This window comes from Rhinolophus sinicus, chromosome 2 (genome assembly GCF_057876585.1).
Source record: "Rhinolophus sinicus isolate RSI-liver-muscle chromosome 2, RSI-T2T, whole genome shotgun sequence".
In the NCBI taxonomy this organism is placed as follows: Eukaryota; Metazoa; Chordata; class Mammalia; order Chiroptera; family Rhinolophidae; genus Rhinolophus; species Rhinolophus sinicus.
The window spans coordinates 114,076,208-114,097,790 of record NC_142502.1 but is presented as its reverse complement, the minus strand read 5'-3'; the positions used below and the strand labels follow the sequence as shown (position 1 = coordinate 114,097,790).

The 21,583-nt window shown below is 56.3% G+C and overlaps 1 protein-coding gene across 1 annotated transcript in view; it reads left to right on the top strand.

Annotated features, from left to right (window-relative positions):
* FER1L5 (fer-1 like family member 5) overlaps nucleotides 1-21,575 on the top strand; it is a 54,373-nt gene extending 32,798 nt beyond the window's left edge. The window contains exons 20-53 of the mRNA XM_019725908.3: nucleotides 4,797-4,921; nucleotides 5,720-5,820; nucleotides 6,357-6,534; nucleotides 6,617-6,772; nucleotides 7,820-7,951; nucleotides 8,615-8,778; nucleotides 9,058-9,172; nucleotides 10,006-10,108; nucleotides 10,609-10,772; nucleotides 10,864-11,037; nucleotides 11,269-11,410; nucleotides 11,536-11,613; nucleotides 12,083-12,264; nucleotides 12,449-12,630; nucleotides 12,904-12,994; nucleotides 13,984-14,130; nucleotides 14,205-14,367; nucleotides 14,461-14,483; nucleotides 15,057-15,107; nucleotides 15,217-15,321; nucleotides 15,625-15,744; nucleotides 16,205-16,366; nucleotides 16,607-16,698; nucleotides 17,103-17,273; nucleotides 17,474-17,622; nucleotides 17,832-17,971; nucleotides 19,103-19,191; nucleotides 19,402-19,497; nucleotides 19,663-19,804; nucleotides 20,002-20,101; nucleotides 20,174-20,367; nucleotides 20,534-20,643; nucleotides 20,899-21,046; nucleotides 21,163-21,575. Coding sequence (XP_019581467.3) covers nucleotides 4,797-4,921; nucleotides 5,720-5,820; nucleotides 6,357-6,534; nucleotides 6,617-6,772; nucleotides 7,820-7,951; nucleotides 8,615-8,778; nucleotides 9,058-9,172; nucleotides 10,006-10,108; nucleotides 10,609-10,772; nucleotides 10,864-11,037; nucleotides 11,269-11,410; nucleotides 11,536-11,613; nucleotides 12,083-12,264; nucleotides 12,449-12,630; nucleotides 12,904-12,994; nucleotides 13,984-14,130; nucleotides 14,205-14,367; nucleotides 14,461-14,483; nucleotides 15,057-15,107; nucleotides 15,217-15,321; nucleotides 15,625-15,744; nucleotides 16,205-16,366; nucleotides 16,607-16,698; nucleotides 17,103-17,273; nucleotides 17,474-17,622; nucleotides 17,832-17,971; nucleotides 19,103-19,191; nucleotides 19,402-19,497; nucleotides 19,663-19,804; nucleotides 20,002-20,101; nucleotides 20,174-20,367; nucleotides 20,534-20,643; nucleotides 20,899-21,046; nucleotides 21,163-21,393 — 4,520 coding nt within the window. The 3' untranslated portion in view covers nucleotides 21,394-21,575. The remainder of the gene's footprint in view (nucleotides 1-4,796; nucleotides 4,922-5,719; nucleotides 5,821-6,356; nucleotides 6,535-6,616; nucleotides 6,773-7,819; nucleotides 7,952-8,614; nucleotides 8,779-9,057; nucleotides 9,173-10,005; nucleotides 10,109-10,608; nucleotides 10,773-10,863; nucleotides 11,038-11,268; nucleotides 11,411-11,535; nucleotides 11,614-12,082; nucleotides 12,265-12,448; nucleotides 12,631-12,903; nucleotides 12,995-13,983; nucleotides 14,131-14,204; nucleotides 14,368-14,460; nucleotides 14,484-15,056; nucleotides 15,108-15,216; nucleotides 15,322-15,624; nucleotides 15,745-16,204; nucleotides 16,367-16,606; nucleotides 16,699-17,102; nucleotides 17,274-17,473; nucleotides 17,623-17,831; nucleotides 17,972-19,102; nucleotides 19,192-19,401; nucleotides 19,498-19,662; nucleotides 19,805-20,001; nucleotides 20,102-20,173; nucleotides 20,368-20,533; nucleotides 20,644-20,898; nucleotides 21,047-21,162) is intronic.
* Nucleotides 21,576-21,583: the final 8 nt, after the last annotated feature.

Below are 21,583 nucleotides of genomic sequence, written 5' to 3'. Positions count from 1 at the left end.
TTTCATTTTCTTTCTGAGCTGCCTTGTTACCTTGGTTATTTATGGCAATTAATGAATTATTATTTATCTTCCTAGGCATCTACAAGAGTGGGTTCTGCAACAGGTTGGTAGCAAGAGGTCTTTCTTTTGCTTTCCAGTAGGTGTTGGTAGAATGCTTTATTTTCTCTCTGACTGCAGCGTTTTATTCTCTCTCATGCTATAGTGTTATATTTTCTCTTCACTCTTCCAGCTTCTCACACAATTCCCTGGAAGGTATACTTCTCCTCTGTGAGCAGGTCACCTGGGTCTCAGGCCACTGCCTCCATGGGAGATGTGGAGAGCTTCCAAAGTTCCACAGCTCTTCCAGATTCAGGGCCTGCGTGTTTCAGTGGCTCTGTTTACCCTTGCAGGGATCTGCCCAGACTGGAGGGTCAGGCGCGGGGTTGGTTGTGAGAGGTGGCTCTGAGCAATGGTGGTGACCACCACTACAGCCAGTCCTGCACCCAAGGCTCCCTCCCCTTTGCTAGACCTAGTTGGGCTGTGAGTCCATGGCTGCGGACCACAGTTCTCAGAACTGCAAATATTCTGTTTTTTTGATCTGACACTGCTACTGTTCCACTTCCAGCACTGGTCAGGTGGGTGTCGGGTGAGCTCTGGGAGGGTCGGGAGGGGTCGGCTAGGCTCCATGCCTATGCCTTCCATCCTCTGCTTGGAAGTGAGGGTTTAAACCACCGTTTTCACCCTTCTTTCCTCAGTCTTTGCTCTGAGGTCTCTGCTGTGAGCTTTGGGTTCACCCGTGTTATGTACTGATCCCTCAGGCAGGACTGGGTCATAAGCAGAGCACTAGCAGTCCGAATTCTTCCCTCTCTCGCAGCTGCGGTAGCTCCAGAATGCAACAAGCGCGGAGCCTGGAGCTCGGTCTGGGGCCTGTGGCCGTGCATGGCCCGCATCTCCACATTTCCTGCTCTCCTCCTCCCCTGCTCACACAATTTGCCCACCTTTAGATGATTTCAGTTGCATGTCTCTTAGTCTTGCCTGTCTGCTGTGCAGGGAGTCCTTGTGGAATTATAGCTGTTCAGTTTGTTGTAAATTCCAGGGGAGATTTCAAGAGGCTCTCCTCACGCCACCATTTCTATGATGTCATTCCCCTAAATTTTGTCCCCTCTTTTTTATTATATCTATTAAAGGGGGTGTGTGTCTTATTGTGATTTAACTTTGCATTTCCCTAATAACTAATGATGCTGAGCATATTTTTGTTTGTGCATTGGCCATTCATATACCTTCTTTGATGATATGTCTATACAGATCTTTTGCCCAGTTTTAATTGGGTTGTTTATCTCATTATTAAGTTGTAAGAGTTCTTTATATATTCTAGATATGAGTCCTTTATCAGATACATGATTAGCAAATAGTCTGTGACTTGTCTCTTCATTTTCTTCATGGTGTCTTTTGAAGTGCAAACATTTAATTTGGATGAAGTCCAATTTTTTTTCTTTTATGGTGTCATGTCTAAGAACTCTTTGTTGAACCTTAGGTCATGAAGACTTTCTCCTGTTTTTTCTTCTAAAAGTTTTATAATTTTAGTTCTTACATTTAGCTCTGTGATCCATTTTGAATTCATCTGTATATAGATATCCAGATTTTCAAGTACCATTTGTTAAGAAGATTATCCTTCTCCCATGTGAGTTTCCTCAAATTATGTTTTTAAATATCCTGTTCCATTGTTTAGGTTTTCTACTTAGGGGCTCCGTTTATGGGTTTCACAGTTCTCCTTGGTTTTCTTCTATATCTGTCATTTCCTCCCAGATCCTTTTTGACTCTTTATTTCCATTTTATTTGGTCACTTTCCTTATTTCTATGCTTCTCACTGCCTTGTCTGCTGGGTCTAATCTTCCTGGGGCTTCTTTTTCTATTGTCTTCCTTTCTGTGATCTTTTGTTTTTTGTTTTACTTGTTTTCAGAGTTTTGCTGGCTCACATTTCCTCACGTGAGTCTTGAATAAGTTCTGGAAGTGTATTTTTGCTGGCACTTTCTGCACTCTGCTCCCATCAAGCTGGGCTCCCAGCTGTCTGTCTTGTTCCTCAGGTCCCTCAGGTGACTCCCGCTGCATTCCAGCCCTTGTGGCCCCTACTGCAGTCATAGTTGCTGTTGGCAGTCCTGAGGTGTATTTTGAGACTGCAGATTATATCTGTCTCCTGTGGCTTTTGTATGCCATCCAAGAGTAGAGGAAGAAAATTGCTGTCTTATATCCCCATGCTCATCTCTGTATTTATTTTGTCTCTGTTTATTTATTATTCTAACAATTGATTCCCTCACTGCCAGAGTCTGAAGCTGGTGTCTTCCAACAATTCTGGAAAACTATATTTTGTCTTTGAAAAATTACCTCTTCTCCTTTTCACTTGTATCTCTTTCTCGAATTCACTCTATCCCTTGTGGATCTTCTCATTTTATTCTTCATGTTTTTAAATCTCTTTTCCACATTTTTCATCTCTCTGGGCTGCATTCTGCATAATTTCTTCTAGATCCTCTAGGAAAGGCATTAGCCATTTAATTTAAAATTTTTCGGTAGCTTCTTGTTTTCCTTCTCTACTATTCTTCCCCATAGCATTTTCCACTATTGACACACTGTATTTTATGTATTTATTTTGTCTTTCCTTCCCCCACTATTTTTTAAATTCTTAAGTAAACTTTTTATTCAAGTATAACATACCTGTGGAAAAGTACACAAACCAAAGTGTCCAGCTCAATGAATTATCATGAAACAAACATATCCGTGTAATGACATCCAGACTGTGAAACAGCCCCATCATCTCGGGGGAGGGGCCCACCCCCACCAGGGCAACCACTCTCCTAGCCTCCAATTTATTTTGTTTGGTTTTTACCTTTATATAAAGGAAGTGCTATAGTATTTATTCACTTGTGTCTGGCATCTTTTGCTCATTGTTTACTTTGTGAAACATCCAGAGACCTAGGTGTTGCTGGGTGTAGTTGTAGCTTGTCTGCTCTCATTGCCGTGTAGTAGTCCATTGTACAAATGCACCATAATTTGTTTATCACTTCTACTTGTGAGAGAGAGTTTGGTGGTTTCCAATTTGGGGCTAATGCGAGTGGTGCTGCTATGAACATTTTCTTACCCATGCCTTTCTGTAGGAGCGGAATTGCTGGGCTAGAGAGTATTTACATCTGTTCTAAGCTGTTTGTTTTCTTTGCACTTCATGTGTGGAGTCCTTTGGAACTTGACTAAAATTTCATGCTCCAAAGGGGGTCTGTCTTTTCTTCCTCCCGTTACCTGAGTCACTGCCAACCAGAGACCACTTTAAATTTTCTGCAGACCCCATGGGTGGCATGAATGCAGAATGAAGCCTGCGTGAGGATCCGCTTGTGGTTACAAACTTTCAGGAAAATTTCCTGCCCCTGTCCCCCAGCCATGCTGGAGATAGAAACATTTCTTCATTGTCTTCTTCTGTATGGTGGATTACTTCTTGTTGACTGTGGGATTAGGTTTTGGAATAACAGCTTTGCATGGCGTGTTAGTTTGCTAGGGCTGCCATAACAAAGCAACACAAACCAGGGGCTTATAACAACAGAAATGTATTCTCTCACAGTTCTGGAAGCTAGAAGTCCAAAATGAAGGTGTTGGCAATGTTGGTCCCTTCTGATGGATCTGAGGGAGAATCTTCCAGGCCTCCCTCCTAGCTGCTGGTGGTTTCCTGCAATCTTTCGTGTTCCTTGGCTTGTAGACACAACACTCCATCTCTGCCTCTGTCTTTACATGGTGTTCTCCCTCTGTCTCTGTGTCTTCATATGGCTGTCTCCTCTCTGTGTCTCCCTCCTTCTCTTATAAGGACACCAGTCATATTAAGTTAAGGGCCCACCCTACTCCAGTATGACCTCATCTTAACTAATTACAGCTGCAATGACCATATCTCCAAATAAGGTCACATTCTGAGATACTGGGGGTTAGGACCTCAACATATCTTTACAGGGGACATAATCCAACCCATAACACAGGGCATCTTATGTTAGACTGCCGACCTTGGGCAGTGCTAGGCCTTCTCTCCTGACCCCTGGGCCCTGGCAATTCCCAAAAGGAAGTGCAAGATCTCCAAGATTTGTCAGAAACTCAGGACAAAAGCAAGCGTTGCTTCTGTTTGCCTCAGATTTCTGTTTTTACTTTAATTTTGGTTTTTGTGGGTTTCTTCCTTTTACATCAACTCAGCAATACACCTCAGAAAAAGAATCCCTTACGCCCCTTTCCCCCTTGTTTCAATAAGGAACATTGCCAGGGAACCCACTGCAGGTTTTATCCATACTTGCCATCCCTCCTCGCTGGCAGGACCATTATGTTAGTTAGATGGCTGCCCACCCCAGCCACGCCCTGGGTCTCCACGCCTCCCCTGCCTTGGGAGGGGAGGGAGACCACCCAGAGGGAGACCTGCCTCAAAGCATGCCTCTTGCTTTGGAAGCTTGCCTGACAGGGTAAGGGCACGGGGCTCTGGAACTAGATGCCTGTGTTAGGACCTCAGGCAAACTGCTTCCCACCAATAGCCTGGATTTTCCCACCCATAAACAGGGGACTTCAAAAGGCTGTGTGACACACTGAGCATGATGAATGCTCTGTAAGGCCAGCTGTGTTCATCAGAGTGCCTACGTTCTCCACTGGCCCCAGTCCACCCTCTGGTTGGAGGGGTCAAGTAGGATTATTAGCGGATGGCATCCTAGAGGAATGAAGTAGCTCAGGGAAGGACCTCTGAGGGGACACAGTGAGGGGAGACCTTCTGGAGTCCCTCAGATACCCCCCACATGTCTGTGTCACAGGCAACTTCTACCATTATGTGCCCTGGTACAACACCAAGCCGGTCGTGGCCGTTACCTCCTACTGGGAGGATGTCAGCTTCCGCATGAACTGCCTCAACCTCCTGCACTTCACTCGGGACCGCCTGGTGAGTGATGCAGGAGGACCCGCACCGCTGATGGGGAACTTGGGAAAGTGAATCACTGTCAGAGGAAGCCAGTCCCTTGGCTCACTCATGCCCTCCACACCGATTGAGACAGAAACACCAGACACAGTGCTGGGTTCTGAAGACACAGAGATGAGTAAGCACCGCCCCTGTCTTCACCATCTGGGAAGTTGGAAATGCACACAGTTACCATGCAGTGCAGCTAGGGCTGCGTGGACATACAAGTGCCCAGAGCTATCAGGGCAGAGATTGGGGTGGGAGATGAAGAGAGAATAGTCAAAAAGGTATTTGAAAGGTGACATTTAAGCAGAATCTTGAAGAATGTAGAGTTTGCTGGGGGCGTGGTGGGGTACAGAGAAGGGAAAAATGTGTAAGCCATTGGTGATGGAGGTGACGTAGAAATAACACAAGAGAAGCTGGGAGGAGTCAGATCACAAAAGGTCGTAGGTGTCTGTCAAGGAGGGAAGCCACTGCACAGTTTTAGGCAGGAGGTGCCTCCAACTCAGACGTGACCTTCTGGAACACATGGAAGGGAAGCCAGGATCAGGATCTGTGCTCCTCCACAGTCCCGCCCCTTCCTGGCTACCCATTTCTTCTGTTGGGTGGTGAGGAGGGTGCACGGGATCCTAGTCCTGCAAGGGCACGGGACAGCTTTGAACTGGCATCCCCATGTTACCTCTCAAAGGTCTCTAAGTTTGGGCTGAAAACATCCTGGGCTCATCAGCCCTGCAGCCTGGCCAGGTGACCAATGCTCCCCGCCGTTTCTCTCCTGTCGGGCAGAAAGCCAACCTGGACACCCTGAAATCTATGAGGAACCCGAGGGACCCTGCCCTGCACCCCCAGTGGGAGAAACTGCTGAGGGAGCTGGTGGAGGACTGCAAGTAGGAGCCCAGCGCCTGCACCTGGGCTGGGCTTCGGACCAGCGCCCTTCCACCCCACCCGCCTCCTCAGATCTCTCCCCAGCTTGAGATTCAAAAAACAGAGCAGCTTCTCTTCTCCCATCAGGCCTTCCAGAAAATGTCCCTGACCTTCCCCGCCCCCGCCCCCGCCCTGAGCACTGTCCCTGCTGTCCCCATACTCACGCCTGGTGCTCCCCCCAAAGCAAGCCTCTCCCTGTTACCCAGAAGAACCCTGCACATCCCAGCCCCATACCTTTCCCCTGCTGCTGCTCCTCTGGAAGATTCCTCGTAAGGCCTCTGCTGGCCCCCATCCCGCTTGGACCCCCACCCCTATCCCCCAGGGTTTGGTTGGCTCACGTCCTGTCCACGAAGGGGTCCTTGAGCACCGCTCACTGCAGGGCTGGGAGGATGGGAGAGAAGGGCGCCCTGGGTCAGGCCCGCAGGCACATCGGCCTAAGGCAGGCCTGGCGGTCGGTCATGAGATGGTCCAGCCCCCTCCTTACTGGTCTTGGCCACAGGCGTCCTCTGTCCTGCATGACTAGTCAGCCCAAAGCCACCAACCTGGACAAGAAAAGGTGGCACCTCCGCAGACTCCTCCTGCAGGAACTGGCCCAAAAGGCCAAGGAAGCCCAGCCGAGGGACATGGTGGCCACCGCGGAGGGCTGGCTATACCGCCTCAACGCCGTGCTCCCTGAGGTGGGCACTGGACACGCCGCGGGAGCAGGCCGTGGCGCAGGCCTGACCCTCTCGCCCCGGCCTGACCCTCTCGCCCCGGCAGCCCCAGGTGAGCCTCCCGGACATCATGATCTGGCTGACGGCCAAGGAGCAGCGCGTGGCCTACGCACAGGTGCCCGCCCACAGTGTCCTGTTCTCCTCGACCGGGGCCCTGCACTGCGGCAGGTTCTGTGGGAAGACACAGACCCTCCTTCTGCAGGTGCGGAATGGGGGTCCCCCGGCTGCCCCAGTCCTCAGAAGGAGAAGCCCAGACACAGCCAGGGAGAAGCCCAGAGCTCTGGGGGCTTCCCACTGCTTCCCTCTCAGGCCTTTACCAAGTGAATTAGGGTGTCAACAGTCTCCAGGGGAAGGCAGGGCCCATGGCCACAGCATGGGGCCAACGCCACGTCCATGCTCCTCAGATTCAGCCCCACGTCATCCTCATACCACACTTGGTCCAGGCCCTTGTCATCTCTCCCCTGGATTACATCTGGGTACAATCCAAAACATTTCATGCTCTAAGGTCACCAGCCCATCACATCACAGATGAGCCATAAATAACGGTGATGACCACCACCCCCGGCCTGATGACAGCCCCCTGCTTTCAGCCCTCCCCCTGCATCCCCACTGCCTCCTGGAGAAGGTTCACCCTCCCTGGCCTGGCTCCCACCACCTCTCCTCATCAGCCCTCTTAGGTCCCCTACTCTCAACAGTCAGGCCACATTGGGTCCCTGCCCTCACACCTGCCTGCCCTTTGCCCGCCCTACCAGCGTAAAGGGTCCCTCCTATGCCATCTGAGTCCTTCTCATCCTGCAAGAAGCACTGACACCTGAGCCCTGGCTGTACCGTTCACTGACTTGTATGACCCCAGGCCAGTTCCTGGCCATGTCCAACCTCAGTCTCCTCTTCTGTAAAATGGGCCTGGTAACAATGACACCCAGCTCACAGTGGTATGTGAGGGTCAGAGCACATGCCACATATTCAGCACTTAGTACCGCGCCTGGTGCACCATGAGCACACAATCATGATCGCTGGGGTCACTGTCAGCGCCACCGTCACCACCACCCTTCCATGGAGCCTCCTTGGCTCCCTAGGCAGCACTGCCCCGCCCCCCCCCCCTCAGGCCCAACCAGCCCCTCTGTGGGCATGGGGTCACAGGCACAACCGTGTGCTAACCCAGCTCTGTGTGAGGCCCCTGCTGCTGAGACTCAGGGTGAAGGGGCAGGTGGGAACTACGTCCCTGGGGGTTGACCTGCTTCTGGCTCAGTACCCAGAGGGTGAAGGACAGAAGGACACGCTCCCAGCCCACCTCCGGGTCTGCATATGGCTGGGCAACGTCACGGACAGCACAGATCTGCAGATGCTCCGCCAAGGCGAGGTGGTCGTGTTCGCAGAGACGGTGAGTGGCTGGGAGCTGCAATGGCCCAGCTCCGAGAACAAGGTTACTGAAGAATCTGGGATTGTGAGAGCGGGTCTGAGAAGGAGGCAGCAGACACTAGAGTGAACGGAGATGCTGCCGGCACGGGGTCTCTGGATGACAAGCTTAGTGGTCCCTCAGGGCTGCTCCCTCTTTCCCTGGTGGAGGTTTATGGGGAGTTTCTCCTAGTTCAGGGCATGTGAGGTAAGCAAGGCTGCGACATGCATGGGCCTTGTTTGTCACCAACAGGGCAGCCTGGGACTCCCACAGACCCCAGCTGGGTCCTTTGGGCCAGTTTGGTGGTCCCAGAAGGGGATGGCCTGGGACAGTCAGAGGGGTAGAAAATAGGCATCTTTCCACAGAGCCATGAACCCAGGGGTTGGTGAGCAGCCATGCGTACCCAGCCTGGATGTAGGGCTTGGAGACCCTGGGATGGAGTGGGGATTCAGGGGAAGATGCAGGGACCACACACCCACCCAGCAGGGAACGTGGAAGAAAGGCCCGGAGGCAGCAAAGGGGTGGCAAGTGGCGGAGCAGGGCTGGGGTCCCTGCACCTCACCCCAGTGACACAGGTGGACAGGCTCTATGCTGTCCCACTGTGTGCTGGGGAGGTGGCTGTCACTGATGGCCTCCCCCTACTCCCAGTACGAGAATCAAGCCAAGTATAAAGACCAGTGGGGGCCGCAGGGGCTGTACCGCTGCCCCAACTTCTCCGATGTCCTGGGGCGCAAGGCTGTCCCCAGGGAGGATTTCAAGGTGCCCCCGGGATGGCACTGGCAGGGGCAGTGGACAGTGGAGCCTCAGAGGAGGTAAGGCTGGGGTGTGGGACCTGGGTCCTGTGTGTCTTGGACACACAGCGCAGGAGTCAGTCAGCCGACAGGCAGGCTCACAGCCACTGGAGCCTGGTCCCCGGGCTGGGGTGCCCACACGGGCTCTGCCCATCCCTGGCCCTGCATGCCCAGCCCACTGCCCAGCCCTGCCCAGAGCAGGTGGGGCTGCCCAGTGAGGGAGCACTCGGCCCGCAGAAGACCCCAGGGGCCTGGAAGTTCAGGGAGATGTGCTGGGAACTTGGGTCTCGCTGCCCCCAGACTCTGCCTGGACACAGACATCAACAAGAGCCAGGTGCTGGAGGAGGTGTATGAGAACCAGCACCGTGATGCCACGGGGGCGTGGGTGCCGGCTGCCACCCCCAACACGGATGCGGTGAGCAGGGCTGGGGCGGCCTCGGGGCACGGGGACGTGGGGCAGTGGGTGCCTTGGGAGCTTGCCTGAGTGGAAAGGGCTCTGACCAGGAGTTACCATCTGAGCCCTGCTGCCCACTGTGTGGACCTTGGGCGAGCACCAGTGATGGCGGGTACAGGTGCTTCAATCAGATTGCGAGAGACAGCACGGGAGCGGGGGGGACCATGTTTCCTGCTCAGGCCTCTTGAAAGGGAGGCCTTCCTGTGAAGGTGAAAATGAGGGAGGGGCTGGTTAAGCAGCGCTGTCCGGTAGAACTTTCTGTGATGATGGAAACGCTGTGTATCTGTGCTGTCCACAGGTGGCTACTGAGTACTTGACATGTGGCACTTGTGAGGGTGAGGAACTGAACTCTGAATTTTGTTTCATTTTAATTAATTTAAATAGAAGTGGCCCCAGGAGGCCGGTGGCTACTGCATGGGACAGCATGGGTCTAGCCCATCACATGCATGCTGGGCTCCCCTCCTCAGCAAAGACCTGCAGCCTGTGCTTGGCAAGCGGCCGGCCACCTCCAGGGGACAGCCAGCACACAATGCTGCTTTCACAGTCATTACAGTGGTTGCTTCCCGTTTATGGGGAATGATACTGGTTTTCCACTGCGAGCAGACATATAAACTTTCCTTTTAAAAATACATTCATTTATAGTTAGTGTAAGTTGGTAAAAGCATATGAAGTGACTATGTGGTTGACATCAGACGTAGCAAGTGCTGTCTGCCCCTGGGGCTGCGGTGGGCGAGCCAACATGTGGATGACGAGTGAAGGCGGCCTCCTAGCCCGCCCCCTCTGCCCACCCACAGAGCGGACAGCCCACGGAGGCCCGTGAGAATGTGAAGTGTCCCCAAGGTTGGTATGTGAAGAAGAACTGGGCTGTGGAGCTGAACCATGCAGTGGACAGTGAGGGTGAGTCTTCTGCTCACCGGCTGCGGGCAGGAGGGCTGGGAGCCGCCAGGCTCCAACACTTCCCACAGCCGGGTCTGAATTCTTGGAGGTCCCCCACCCTCCAGGAAGTGGGGCTGTCACCCTTTCCGCAGATATGGGCCCCAGTGCTGAGACAGGAAAGGTTGTAAGTGCCTCCCGAGCATCTGAACAGGAATCTGGTCACGGAACCTGGGGTCATGCCAGGTGGCTCCGGGAGGACTTGGGCTCCAGACACAGACTCTGCGACTTATGGCCCGTGTGACCTTGTAGGGGTCACACGACGTCTCTGAGCCTCACCTTCCTCATTTGTAAGATGGGCAGTTGGGCCTAGGCCACGCAGGTGACACAGTGTGACCACACCTTCCAGGGCTAGAAAAGCACTGTCCCCAAAGCCTGCCCTCTGGGGCCCATCTCTCAGGCCTGTCCAAGCTGCCCAGCCTGTGGGCACCTGGCACCCATGCGCCATGGTCCTGCCTCTGCAGGCTGGGAGTACGGCGTGTGGATCCCGCCCTCGGGCCTGCCCCAGGCCTGGAACGCAGTGGAGAAGACCTACTACTCATGTCGCCGGCGGCGCTGGGCACGTGTGCGCTGCCGGAACCACGGGAAGCTGAGCCTGGAGCAGGAGACCCTGTCCTTCCTGCAGCTGGTGAGGGGCTGCCTGGCAGGGACCTGGCGGGACCACAGGCAGGACCTACCCCAGGCCACGGCGGGAGGGTGACTGTGATCTCCTCCCACAGCACCACCCCGGTCTGGCCGGGGAGGAGGAGGGCTGGGAGTACGGCACCATGGGCTCCAAGTTCCAGCTGAACCCTCAGCCCCAGAGTCGCTTCCGCCGCCGCTGCTGGCACCGCAGACTGGCCCCCAACAAGGACAAGGGCATTGCACCCATATTCCTCCTGGAGGGGTCCTTGGTAAAGTCTCAGCGGGCTAGGCGACTCCTCCCTGCATCCCACCTCCTGGAGCCTGGGCCCAACTTGGGGGTGGCAGACAGCAGACATGCCCCAGGTTGGGGCACTGACTGCTGGGGTGAAGTCTGCACCCCAGATTCATATCCTTAGGCTTTGGAGCGTGAAGCCCAGAAGGGGGAAGGGTGACCTGGGCCTGGGCACCAAGAGCCTCAGGAGAGACCGTCCTGGGCACAGGGGATGGGCCTGAAACAGCAGGCTGAGGAGGAGAATGGGACGCCATCCCAGGATCTGGGCAAAACATTTGGGGACTCCTGGAGGCCTGCTGCAGAGGACACCCAGACACCCCACCTGCCCTTCATCTACTGCGTCTTCAACAGTAAGCACTTAATTGAGAGTCAGCCTGGGTGGCCCCTGAGGCCCCATACCTGAGGGCAGGGATTGGGGACGGTTGGGGTGGGGATCCTGGGGGTGACTGACGGACTCGGCTCTTCTCTTATCCAGAGCCCCACTACTACCAGCTTTTCTGCTACATCTACCAGGCCCGGAACCTGATGGTCCACCAGATTCAGACATTCCAGGGTAGGCAGCAGGCACCCCTTCTCCCCCAGCCCTCGGGGCCCTTTGATGTGGCCATCTGCAGTATGAAGAATGTGGCAAGGGAGAGGGTGACAAACATGCAGACCCTCCCCCACCAGCAGCTCATGGCCCTGGTTTGGGGAAAAGACAAAAACGTGGACTACAAGGTGTGTCCATGAACTCGTGGTCCCTAGAACTCCTGCAAAGGCGGCAGGGGGCCCTCCCTGTGTGACACCCAGACCTCTACCATGGTGGTGTGAAACAGATGTGGGAGGAACCAAGTGACCCTTGGCCTCTGGTTATCCGCCCATTTGCTCTGAGGCTTACACTGAGGTGGCCTTCTGGGCAGCTGGCCGTGGCTGGGCAGCCTGGCCTGGGCCTCCCTGGGCACTGGGTCCAGTGGCAGCAGCAGCGGTGAGAGCCTCACATGACAGCTCAAGGGCACAACAGGACGCTACCCTCCCCCCTCCAGGGCCTTTCATTCGGTTGGTTTTCCTGAACCACAGCCAGTGCACGCAGACCCTGAGGGACTCTGTGGCCCCCACATGGGCCCAGACGCTCATCTTCCAGCACCTCCTGCTGTACGAGAACCCCCAGGACACCAGGGACAGCCCGCCACTCGTGGTGTTGGAACTGTGGCAGCGAGACTCCGGGGTGAGGCAGACTTGCCGGGGTAGAGTGGCTGACGAGTTTTTATTTTCAAGGAGAATATATGGGCCTGACATGCAGGGTGTTGTGTGGACTTAAATGTTAATAATATTAGCTCTTTTCCTAGACTGGGGAGGAGCCAGAACCTGCCCACCTGGCCTTCATTTCTGTGAACTCCCCCTCCCTCCAGGGCAAGGAGAGCTTGTGGGGACGGGGCATGTGGTCCCCAGTGGTCTGGCTGGATGTTCAACACCGGATCCTGCCCCTCATGAAGTGGCACCCCCTTGTGAAAGAGTTTGGGGAGGAAAAGGGCGAGATCTTGGCATCCTGTGAGCTGATTCTTGAGACTGAGGTACTGGGAGAGAGGGCCCTGCCCCCACGCCCCTGCCCCAGACCCCTGCCACAAGTCCCCATAGCCAGGGGTTCCTGACTCCGTTCCCTCAGGAAAGGCCTGGGGCCTTGGTGAACCCAGCTGGCCTGCCCAACAACCTCTGCCCCAGCTCCCCGCCAGCCAGCGTCTGCCAGCATCTGCCTCAGCTGAACCCTGAAGCACCTGCTTGAGTTGGGGGTAGGGGACAATAGGAGCCGCCCAAAGGGGCTTCATGCTTCCTACTCTCCCATCTCACCCCTTCAGAGTCTCAGAAGGAAGCTGCCGATCTTAAGTGTTCCCTGGAAGAACGGCGTCTACACACTCCCCAAGAGCATGCAGCCCACGTTAAGGAAAATGGCAATTGAGGTACCCTGGTGTGGGGCCGAGGGCGGGCAGGGGTGAGCCTCACCGGAGCACTGGGGCCCGTGGAGCTCCCTGCTGACCCGAGCGCCTGATCCAAAGCATGGGCCCCAAGAGGATCAGACCTGAGGCGGAGAGACACAGGAGAGGCCAGGAAGCGGGAGTCCTGAGAACACTGTCCATTATTTCTGTGGCCTGTCTGTCATGGGGGGCGGGCACAGGGCTTCAGCATTCATGAGCACACCTGGGCCTGCAGGAAGGCTGCCCCTGCAGAAGCAGTCCTTGCAGAGAAGGAAACAAGGCTCTGAGAGACAGGGACATGGGCTAAGTTGCAGAGGCAGACTGCGCCGGGCTCAGCTGACTCCGGAGACCAAGTTTCTCACGTCTCTTCTGAGAGGAGCATGGAGGTCCCCATGTGGGAACCTATGGGTCTGGCCACAAGTCTGGCAAAGAGCAAAAGGTGGCCAGCTCCTGCCAGCAGTGGACGCCTCCCCAGGGTCAGGCTCCCCGGCTGGTCTCTGCTCTGGTCCCGAGGAGGCCCTCATGAGTTGGGGATGTGGACATTTCCTGGGGAGGCCCAGTGTCCGCCAGCTGCCAGTGAGGTCACAGGGTGCCAGGTCACTGAACAGCCATGGTGTTGTATGGGAGACCAGTCAGCAATGAGCTAGTTGGCATTAGGGACACCTGAAAAATCTGGGCCCTCTCCCCCTGCTCCTGGGGGCCTTGGAGCCAGCCAGTGTCAGGAACTCACTCCTGAGAGAACAGATGACAGGCCAGACAGGGTGGCAGGTGACAGAGGGCAACACCTAGGGGGCAGTGGAGGTCAGAAGCAGTCACTGTGGCCAGTGGGCACCTCCTGCATGGAGGGGGGGACAGTGTCCAGCAGGCCTTGAAAACAGCCCTGAGCCACAGCCCCGCGTGCTCCCCGGTGACCGTCACTGCCAGCACAGCCCCCACCGGACCCCTTACACAGACGCTGCCCCTCCCTCTGGCAGATCCTGGTCTGGGGCCTCCGGAACTTGAAGCAGGTGCGCTGCCCCCAGCTGCTGGTCGAGTGCTGGGAAGAGACCCTGATGACGGAGCCCATCAAGGACTACCAGACCAACCCCAACTTTGGCCAGTCGGTCCTCTTCCTCACGCTGGTAAGAGGGCCCTGGGCGGGGCTCGGGCAGCCGCTCCTCCAGGGAGGCCTCACGCGGCCTCTCCCCGGCCGCAGTTCATGCCGACGGAGGCAGACTACGCACTGCCGCTCGTACTGAAGGTGGTGGACAACAGGGACTTCGGCCAGCAGACCATTGTGGGTCAGGCTAACATCGACTGCCTGCAGCGCTACTTCTGCGACCCCTGGGCCTCAGACTACGTGCCCCCTCGGCCTCCAAGTACGGCCTCCCCCAGGCCGGCCCCGGGAGGGGCGAGGCCCGCCCCACCCCACCCCACCCCCCAAGACTCATGACTGCACTTTCTCCACACAGAACTGTCTGTGAACAAGTACCAGGTGAGCAAGGGGCTGAGGTCCCACCTTCTCCCACAACATCTCCAGGGAGCAACCCTGGTTCCTGGCAGTTCTAGTATCTGCTCCCAGCGTGAGGCCTAACTGTACACGAGAAGGCTAAAGCAGTCATTCTCAAACTGACTGCCCTTCTGAACTGCCTGAGAGCTTTCAACAACCCGAAAGCCAGGCCGTTGACCATCAGAACTGCTAGGGCAGGCCCCAGGCAGCAGCAGTTTTTACAAGCCCCCCACCCCCCTCACCCACCGGGCGAGCTGCTGTTCTAGAGTGTCGCTTGTCACACTTGAGTGCACAGGACTCCTTGGAACATCCTGAGCAAAACACAGTCTGAATGTCGGTCTGGGGTGGGTCGGGGTTGTGCACTTACTTCTGAGCCTTTGGAGCTCAGTCTGAAGCTGTGGGCAGTGGCAGCGAAAAACCTGCCCACCCTTCTGCACCAGTCCCATGTGGCAAGGCCCCTGAATAGAAAGGCCCCTGTGAGGTCAGCCCTGGCCCCCCCCCCGCCCCCTCTGGAGTGGGCTGCCGGCCCCACCTCACTCACCCGCTCTCCTTTCTCAGCTCCTAGGTTACCTCTTCGAAAAGTTCTGGTTCAAGTCTAGCAAAGCCGAGGTGATGTGGGCTCAGCCCTGGGGGTCAAGGAGCAACTGCAGGCAGGCTGGGAGCTGGGGGTGACATGAGCCTGAGCAGAGGAAGGCCAGCTGCCCCTCTTCCTGGCCAGGATGAAGACGAACCCCAAGAGGTAGACTGGTGGAGCAAGCTGTTCTGGGCCACGGGGGACAACAGGTCCCCGAAGTACCAGGACAGAGACTACCACAGCCTGAAGGTTTGGAGGCCCCCAGGAGGGAGAGCTGAGGGGGGATGACAGATGCTGAGCCCAGCACACCTGGCCCGGACTCCTCTGGGAACTACCATGGGGGTTTCCTCACTGTCACCGCAAGACTCCAGGCCACACCTCCACCAGCACACCACGCGGGAAGCAGGGCTGCCCCGGCCGCTGAGTGGGCAGACGCTTGGGGGGCCAGGCCGGGGAGCGGTGGTCCCTCAGTGTCCTGACTGCAGGAGTGGCCCCTCTGGTCACGCCCAGGCTGGTCCCCCAGCGGCCTGGCTGCCACACAGCCTCCTGCAGGTATATGACTGCGAGCTAGAGTCTGTGCCAGCTTTCCAAGGCCTTCAGGACTTCTGCCAGACCTTCAGACTCTACCAGGAACAGCCCAGGCCTGACAGCCCTGCGGTGGGCGAGTTCAAGGTGGGTGTCCAGTGCAGCTCGTTGCTGTCTCTTCGTGCCCCCACCACCCCCAGAAGAGAGAAAACTCTGCTCTGTATGCTCCTCGTAGGATGGGGCAAGGAGGACTTTAAAAAGTTTTGGGAGTGGGAGAGCAGAGATTGACCTATGCGGGGTTTAGGGTGCGCCCCCCTTACAAGGGAAGGGTGAGGGCCTTCTTCCCCCAGCTCTGACCTACCCCAGTCTCCCAAGACCTGAAGAGGCTGGGGGTGGGATGAATGTTCACATCAGCAGGCCAGGAACCACCTACGAGCGGTGCCTTGCCAGCGCCCTCCTAACATCCCCACTGTCCCTGTCCTCAAGGCCTGCTGTCCCTGTCACCCTCACACCTACTCTCTCCCGGGCTTGGACCAGGGCCCCTCCTGGATGGTTCTGCAGATCCGCTGCCAACACTAACCCCCTCCCCCCCCCAACACACACACAGGGCCTCTTCCGTGTCTACCCCTTTCCTGAGAACCCGGAAGCCCCCCCACCCCCCCGTCAGTTCCAGCTTTGGCCTGAGAAAGACGACTTCCCTCAGCAGTGCCTGGTACGGGTGTACGTGGTACGAGCAATCAACCTGCAGCCCCAAGACTACAATGGCCTGGTAACGAGCAGCCCCAGACCTGCAGCGCCCATTTTCCCGGGCCCCACCCAGCCCAGGCGCCTCCACTCCCTTCCCTAAGCCTGTGTCCTGGAGCTCTCAAGCTGCTGGGGCCCACACGGTCACCTCCCCACAGGCTCCATCTGGTACAAGGGGTGTACTTCTGCCCCCCTCCCAACCTCTTGACCAACCTGGACTGACTGTCCATTTCCTGTCCTTCCCTGTCTTATTCCTGACCCCCAGTGTGACTGTTATGTGATCCTGAAACTGGGACAGACGAAACTTGGCAATCGGGACAAGTACCGGCCCAACACTCTGGACCCCATCTTTGGCACGTGAGCAGACCCAACTCGCCGACCCCACTTCTCCACTCCCATCCACGCCATGCCAGGAGGAAGCTCCAGAAGCAAAGAGTGCTTGCATTCCTTTCTAGACGCCCAGTTCCCAGCAGTGCCTTACACGCTAAAGATGAAAGATGACTAGGAGGGCGGCCCAGTTCTCCCCTCCCTCACACACTTTGTCTGGGAAGGGAGCTGAGTCCCACAGCCTAGGCTCATCAGGTTATTTCCAGCCACCCTGGGGGCTGGTTATCGGCAGACAAGAGCCTGATCCCAGACTTGGCTCTCCAGTCACCATGACCAAGCAAGGGGATGGAGCCTGACCCACAGGACGAGATGCTGGCGGGGGGTCGCAGGTCACGAGGCCCACGGCCCCTGCAGTCGCCGTCACCCTCCCCCAGCATGTTTGAACTCAGCTGCACCATCCCTCTGGAGAAGGACCTGAAGATCGAGCTGTATGACTTTGACCTGTTTTCACCCGATGATAAGATTGGAAGCACAGTCATTGACCTTGAAAACCGACTCCTGTCTGGCTACGGAGCTCGCTGTGGGCTCTCCCAGTCGTACTGCAGGTGAGCATGAGCCTGACCCAGGGCAAGGGTGGGGGGGAGGGGCGTGAACCACAGCTCCCTTGCAAGAGGCCTGCATCCTGAGCTGGGGCCCCAGGGCCCGAACCTTCCAAGGGCCCTGCACACTGGGCAGCTTACAGCTCAAAGGAGCGTGTTGTCCAGAACCCACACGGCCCTCGTCTTCCTCTCTCCTGTCCCCACAGGTCAGGGCCCTTTAGGTGGCGGGATCAGGTGCCCCCGAGCTTCCTCTTGGAACACCACGCGAAGTGGAAAGGCTTGCCTCCGCCTCTGTTTAGCCCTGAAGACGACTCAGTTTTCTACAATGGGAGAAAATTCAAACTGCAGCACTTTGGTAAGTAGAGTACACTGCCTGCCGGGAAAAACACAGCCCAGGCCTTGGAAACAGGGAGGCCCAGGATGGAAGAGCTGCCAGAGGGTAACCCCTACCCCCTTCCTCCTGTGGAGGGCAACCACAGGCACTGTCCTGACTGGGCACGGGGAAGGTGGGGGGGGAGGCTCTAATGACCTCGCAATCCCTTCCTTCCGGCTGCTCCAATCTAGAGCCCCAGCCCCCCAGTGCTCGCTACTTGGGACCTAAGAGGGAGCGCCTGGCACTGCACCTTTTGCACACCCAGGGGCTGGTACCCGAGCACATCGAGACCCGCACGCTGTACAGCGACAGCCAGCCAGGCATCGACCAGGTAGGAGACTGCAGGGGCTGGACCAGGAAGGGGGAGCCTACCCACTCAGGACAGAGCCCCAGACAGATGAGGGGAAGGAAAGGCCGAGCAGATGCCCACATGCAGGAGACACGCACAGTCTGCCCAGGTTACTAAGCAACAATTTCCATGCTGCCACTTAGAACGGAAAGGTTCAGAAAAGCCGTGTGCGGCAGCCAGGCAGAGCACCACTGCAGGATACACTCAGACGGCTAGCACCCAAGGCCAACAGCGCCTCAGGCTTTCCTGAGGGCGGGCGGGCTGCAGCCCGGGCTCGGATGCACACATCACAGCCATGGTTTGTCTGTTAATTACAGGCTGTGTTTTTTCCACGGCAAGGAACCCCAAAGAGAAGGAATAAAAATCCCACAGGCCCCTATTATCCACCCTCCAGCTGCCAGAATGGCTCACCTCCTTCTCCACATCTCTCAAGCTGATACCACATTCTAGACACAAAGCTCTCTGCCCAGCATTTTTTTTTTTTTTTAAAAAGCATTCTCATCAAACCTGTTTGCTCAAATGGGGTCAACTTCAAAAAAAATAAAAATTAGGTCAGGTAGTTTGAAATAATATGTTTATCTTTCTTCCAAGGTTGGCAGTCCCATTCTTTTCCTTTTTTCTCTCCCTTTTTCTCACCATTTTCAGCCCTTTCTTAGACCTCTGTGCTTTATCTTCCTATCTTCTGGATGTGGTCACACACCCTAGAGAGACTTGGAAATCTGGACTGGCCGTCCAGTTTGCACTCAGCCAGGGCCAATGAGCTGATTAATAAGTGAAGCCCCCGGAGCCGTCCAGAGGCTTCTAGTGTCACCTGCTAAATGGCAAACTCCCTGCAGACCCCAGTCACGATGACACCCCAATGCCATGGCCATCAGCCTGGAAGCCATCATACACCAACCTGACTGCACTGTTCTCCCAGCCAAAAAAGGAAAAAGCGGAAGCTAGTGGGGGGTTACCTGACTTCCCGTCGTTCCACCTCACAGACACTGTGCCCACCCCTCAGTGCTGGGAACGGCCTCCACAGAGATCAGCAACCAAGGACAGGCCCCCCAGGCCAGCACGCTGAGGGCAGAGGCTAGCGAACCCCAGCCAACTAACCCATCTCCGTTCCAGGGAAAGGTACAAATGTGGGTGGACATCTTCCCTAAGAAGCTGGGGCCTCCTGGCCCCCCAGTCAACATCCGACCCAGGAAGCCTAAAAGGTGAGTGTGGGCACACTTCCCGGGGCAGCCTTCCCAGGGGCGGGACACCAGTGAGTTCTCAGCCCTCAGGGCTGTCATGCTCTTCTGCTGGGCACCCTGGGCGCTTCTACCCTGAGGCCCCCAGGGCAGCTGGACTGTGGGCACAAAGGGTGGAGGGCAGAGGGCAGTCACCCAGCCTGTCTTCCTCACCAAGGCTGCCGCTGGCTTCAGGTATGAGCTGCGCTGCGTCATCTGGAAAACTGCCCAGGTGGACCTGAAGAGCGTCAGCTTAAGTAACGAGAAGATGAGTGACATCTACATTAAAGGGTGAGGCAGACGGGCAGGGCCCCAGCAGTTCCCCAAGTTCCCCATTTCCAGCTTCTCTGCAGGTCCTCCCTGTCCTTCTACTCCGCCCAGCGTCCCTCCCACAGGGCTGCGGCTCAGGGGTGGGACAGTGCACATGAACCCCAGGTGAGAGGACTCTGGCCCCAGGTGGTTATTCGGGCTTGAGAAGGACAGGCAGACGACGGACATCCATTACCACTCCCTCACTGGGGAGGGCAGCTTCAACTGGCGCTTCACCTTCACAATGGACTACCTGGCAGCCGAGCAAGTGTGCGTCCTGAGCCAGAAGGTAGCCGGCCTGGGGCGGGCTCCTCTTCTCCCCCTCTCCCTCCGGATACCCGCAAGCTGCACCACAACACTCGGAAGGAGGCCACGGGAAAAACCCTCTTCCTTGACAGCCCATCATGCAGGGTAGGGACCTCCTAGGGTGGCCAAGATGACTCTCCAAGGAGACTGGCGGTAACAGGCTCCTCTGCCGTCCCCCAGGACTACATCTGGAGCCTGGACCCCACAGAGATGAAGTTCCCGCCCAAGCTCATCATCCAGGTCTGGGACAATGACATCTTCTCTCCTGATGACTTCCTAGGTAAGGTCCTGGCATGGGGCCTGGGACCTCGGGACAGGGAGCTCCTTGCTGACGGCATTTCTCTGGGCTTAGGGGTCCTGGAGCTAGACCTGTGTGACATGCCCCTGCCAGCCCAGCATGCCAAGCTGTGCTCTGTCAGGATGATGGACACGGACTCCATGTGGCCCCACTTCCTCCAGCACCAGCGCTTCTCCCTCTTTAAGAAGAAGGCTGTCACTGGCTGGTGGCCTTGCCAGGTCCTCGAGAATGGCAAATGGCGCTTGTCGGTAGGAGCTGGGGAAGATGTCCACTGCAAGGACCGCTGTGCCCTGTCATGCGGCTCTAACAGCGCCCTGAGGGCTGCAGCTAGTCCCTCTCTCTGTGGGTCCTGGGAGGGGGCTGCTGCTATGGTAACTCAGCCCACCCTGACCACCTGCACCACGGTGTTTCTAGGGTAAAGTGAAGATGACGCTGGAGATTCTGTCAGAGAAGGAAGCCTTAGTCAGGCCAGCCGGGCGTGGCCAGTCAGAACCCAACCAGTACCCCACACTTCACCCTCCCCTGTAAGGGTCCTGCGGGGCACGGGTGCCAAAGCTTTCTCATTCACAAGCTGAGCTGTGGGGCCCAGCCATTTGTATGGGGCGGTGAGCGAGGGCGTACAGTGGAGGGTAGTTCCTTCCACCACCCTAGCTCAATGCTCAGTGACCATCGGGAGAGAACAGCCAAGGTGTGGGGTAGCAGAGTGGGGAAAGCAAGCTTTTTGCTCTGGATAAGCCTTCTGCCCTTTCTCCTCCGGCATCAACCCTGCTCACGGACAGACACACCAACCCCATGCTTACGTGGTTTCAGTCACCATTTAGAAACATGTGCCATGTTTTCTGGAAACGCTACCGCTTCAAAATCATAGCTGTCTCAATCATATCTATTATCGGGCTTATGCTGTTCAACTTCATGTATTCAACTCCGGTGAGTGCCGACCATGGGGACAGTGGGGACAGGGACAAAGGCACGGGCTGCTCTGGGCTGACTGAAGAGAGGCTTCTGAGCGTGACCTCAGGCTAACCGTCGCCTGCTCTCCTTAGAGCTATCTGGCCATGAGCTGGGTCAAACCTGAACTTCGACTGAATGCGCCCATTAAAATATTCACCAGTGTCATCAGCTCACTCAACACCAGCAATGGCAGCTCTGCCACCCTCGCCACGCGGCCCCTGGGCCCAGAACCTGCAGCACACGATGGCCTGAAACCCCTCCTCCCCGGCCCCAGGAATCACCTGCAGGACATTTTTCCAGAACTCCCAGCCCCGGAAGGCTAATTTGCCCGTATGTGCCTGGGTTCTCTCTGCCCACCGTCAGCCCTGCCCGGGGCTTCCTGCCAGTTCCCTGTTCTCATCTTCTGGGACAGCAAGGGGCCAGGGACATTCTAGCCATTCTGTTCAGAGCATTTGCAGCACAGGGCAAAGCTGTACTTTTGCACTAAAATAAACAAGCTTTAGAACAGAGAGC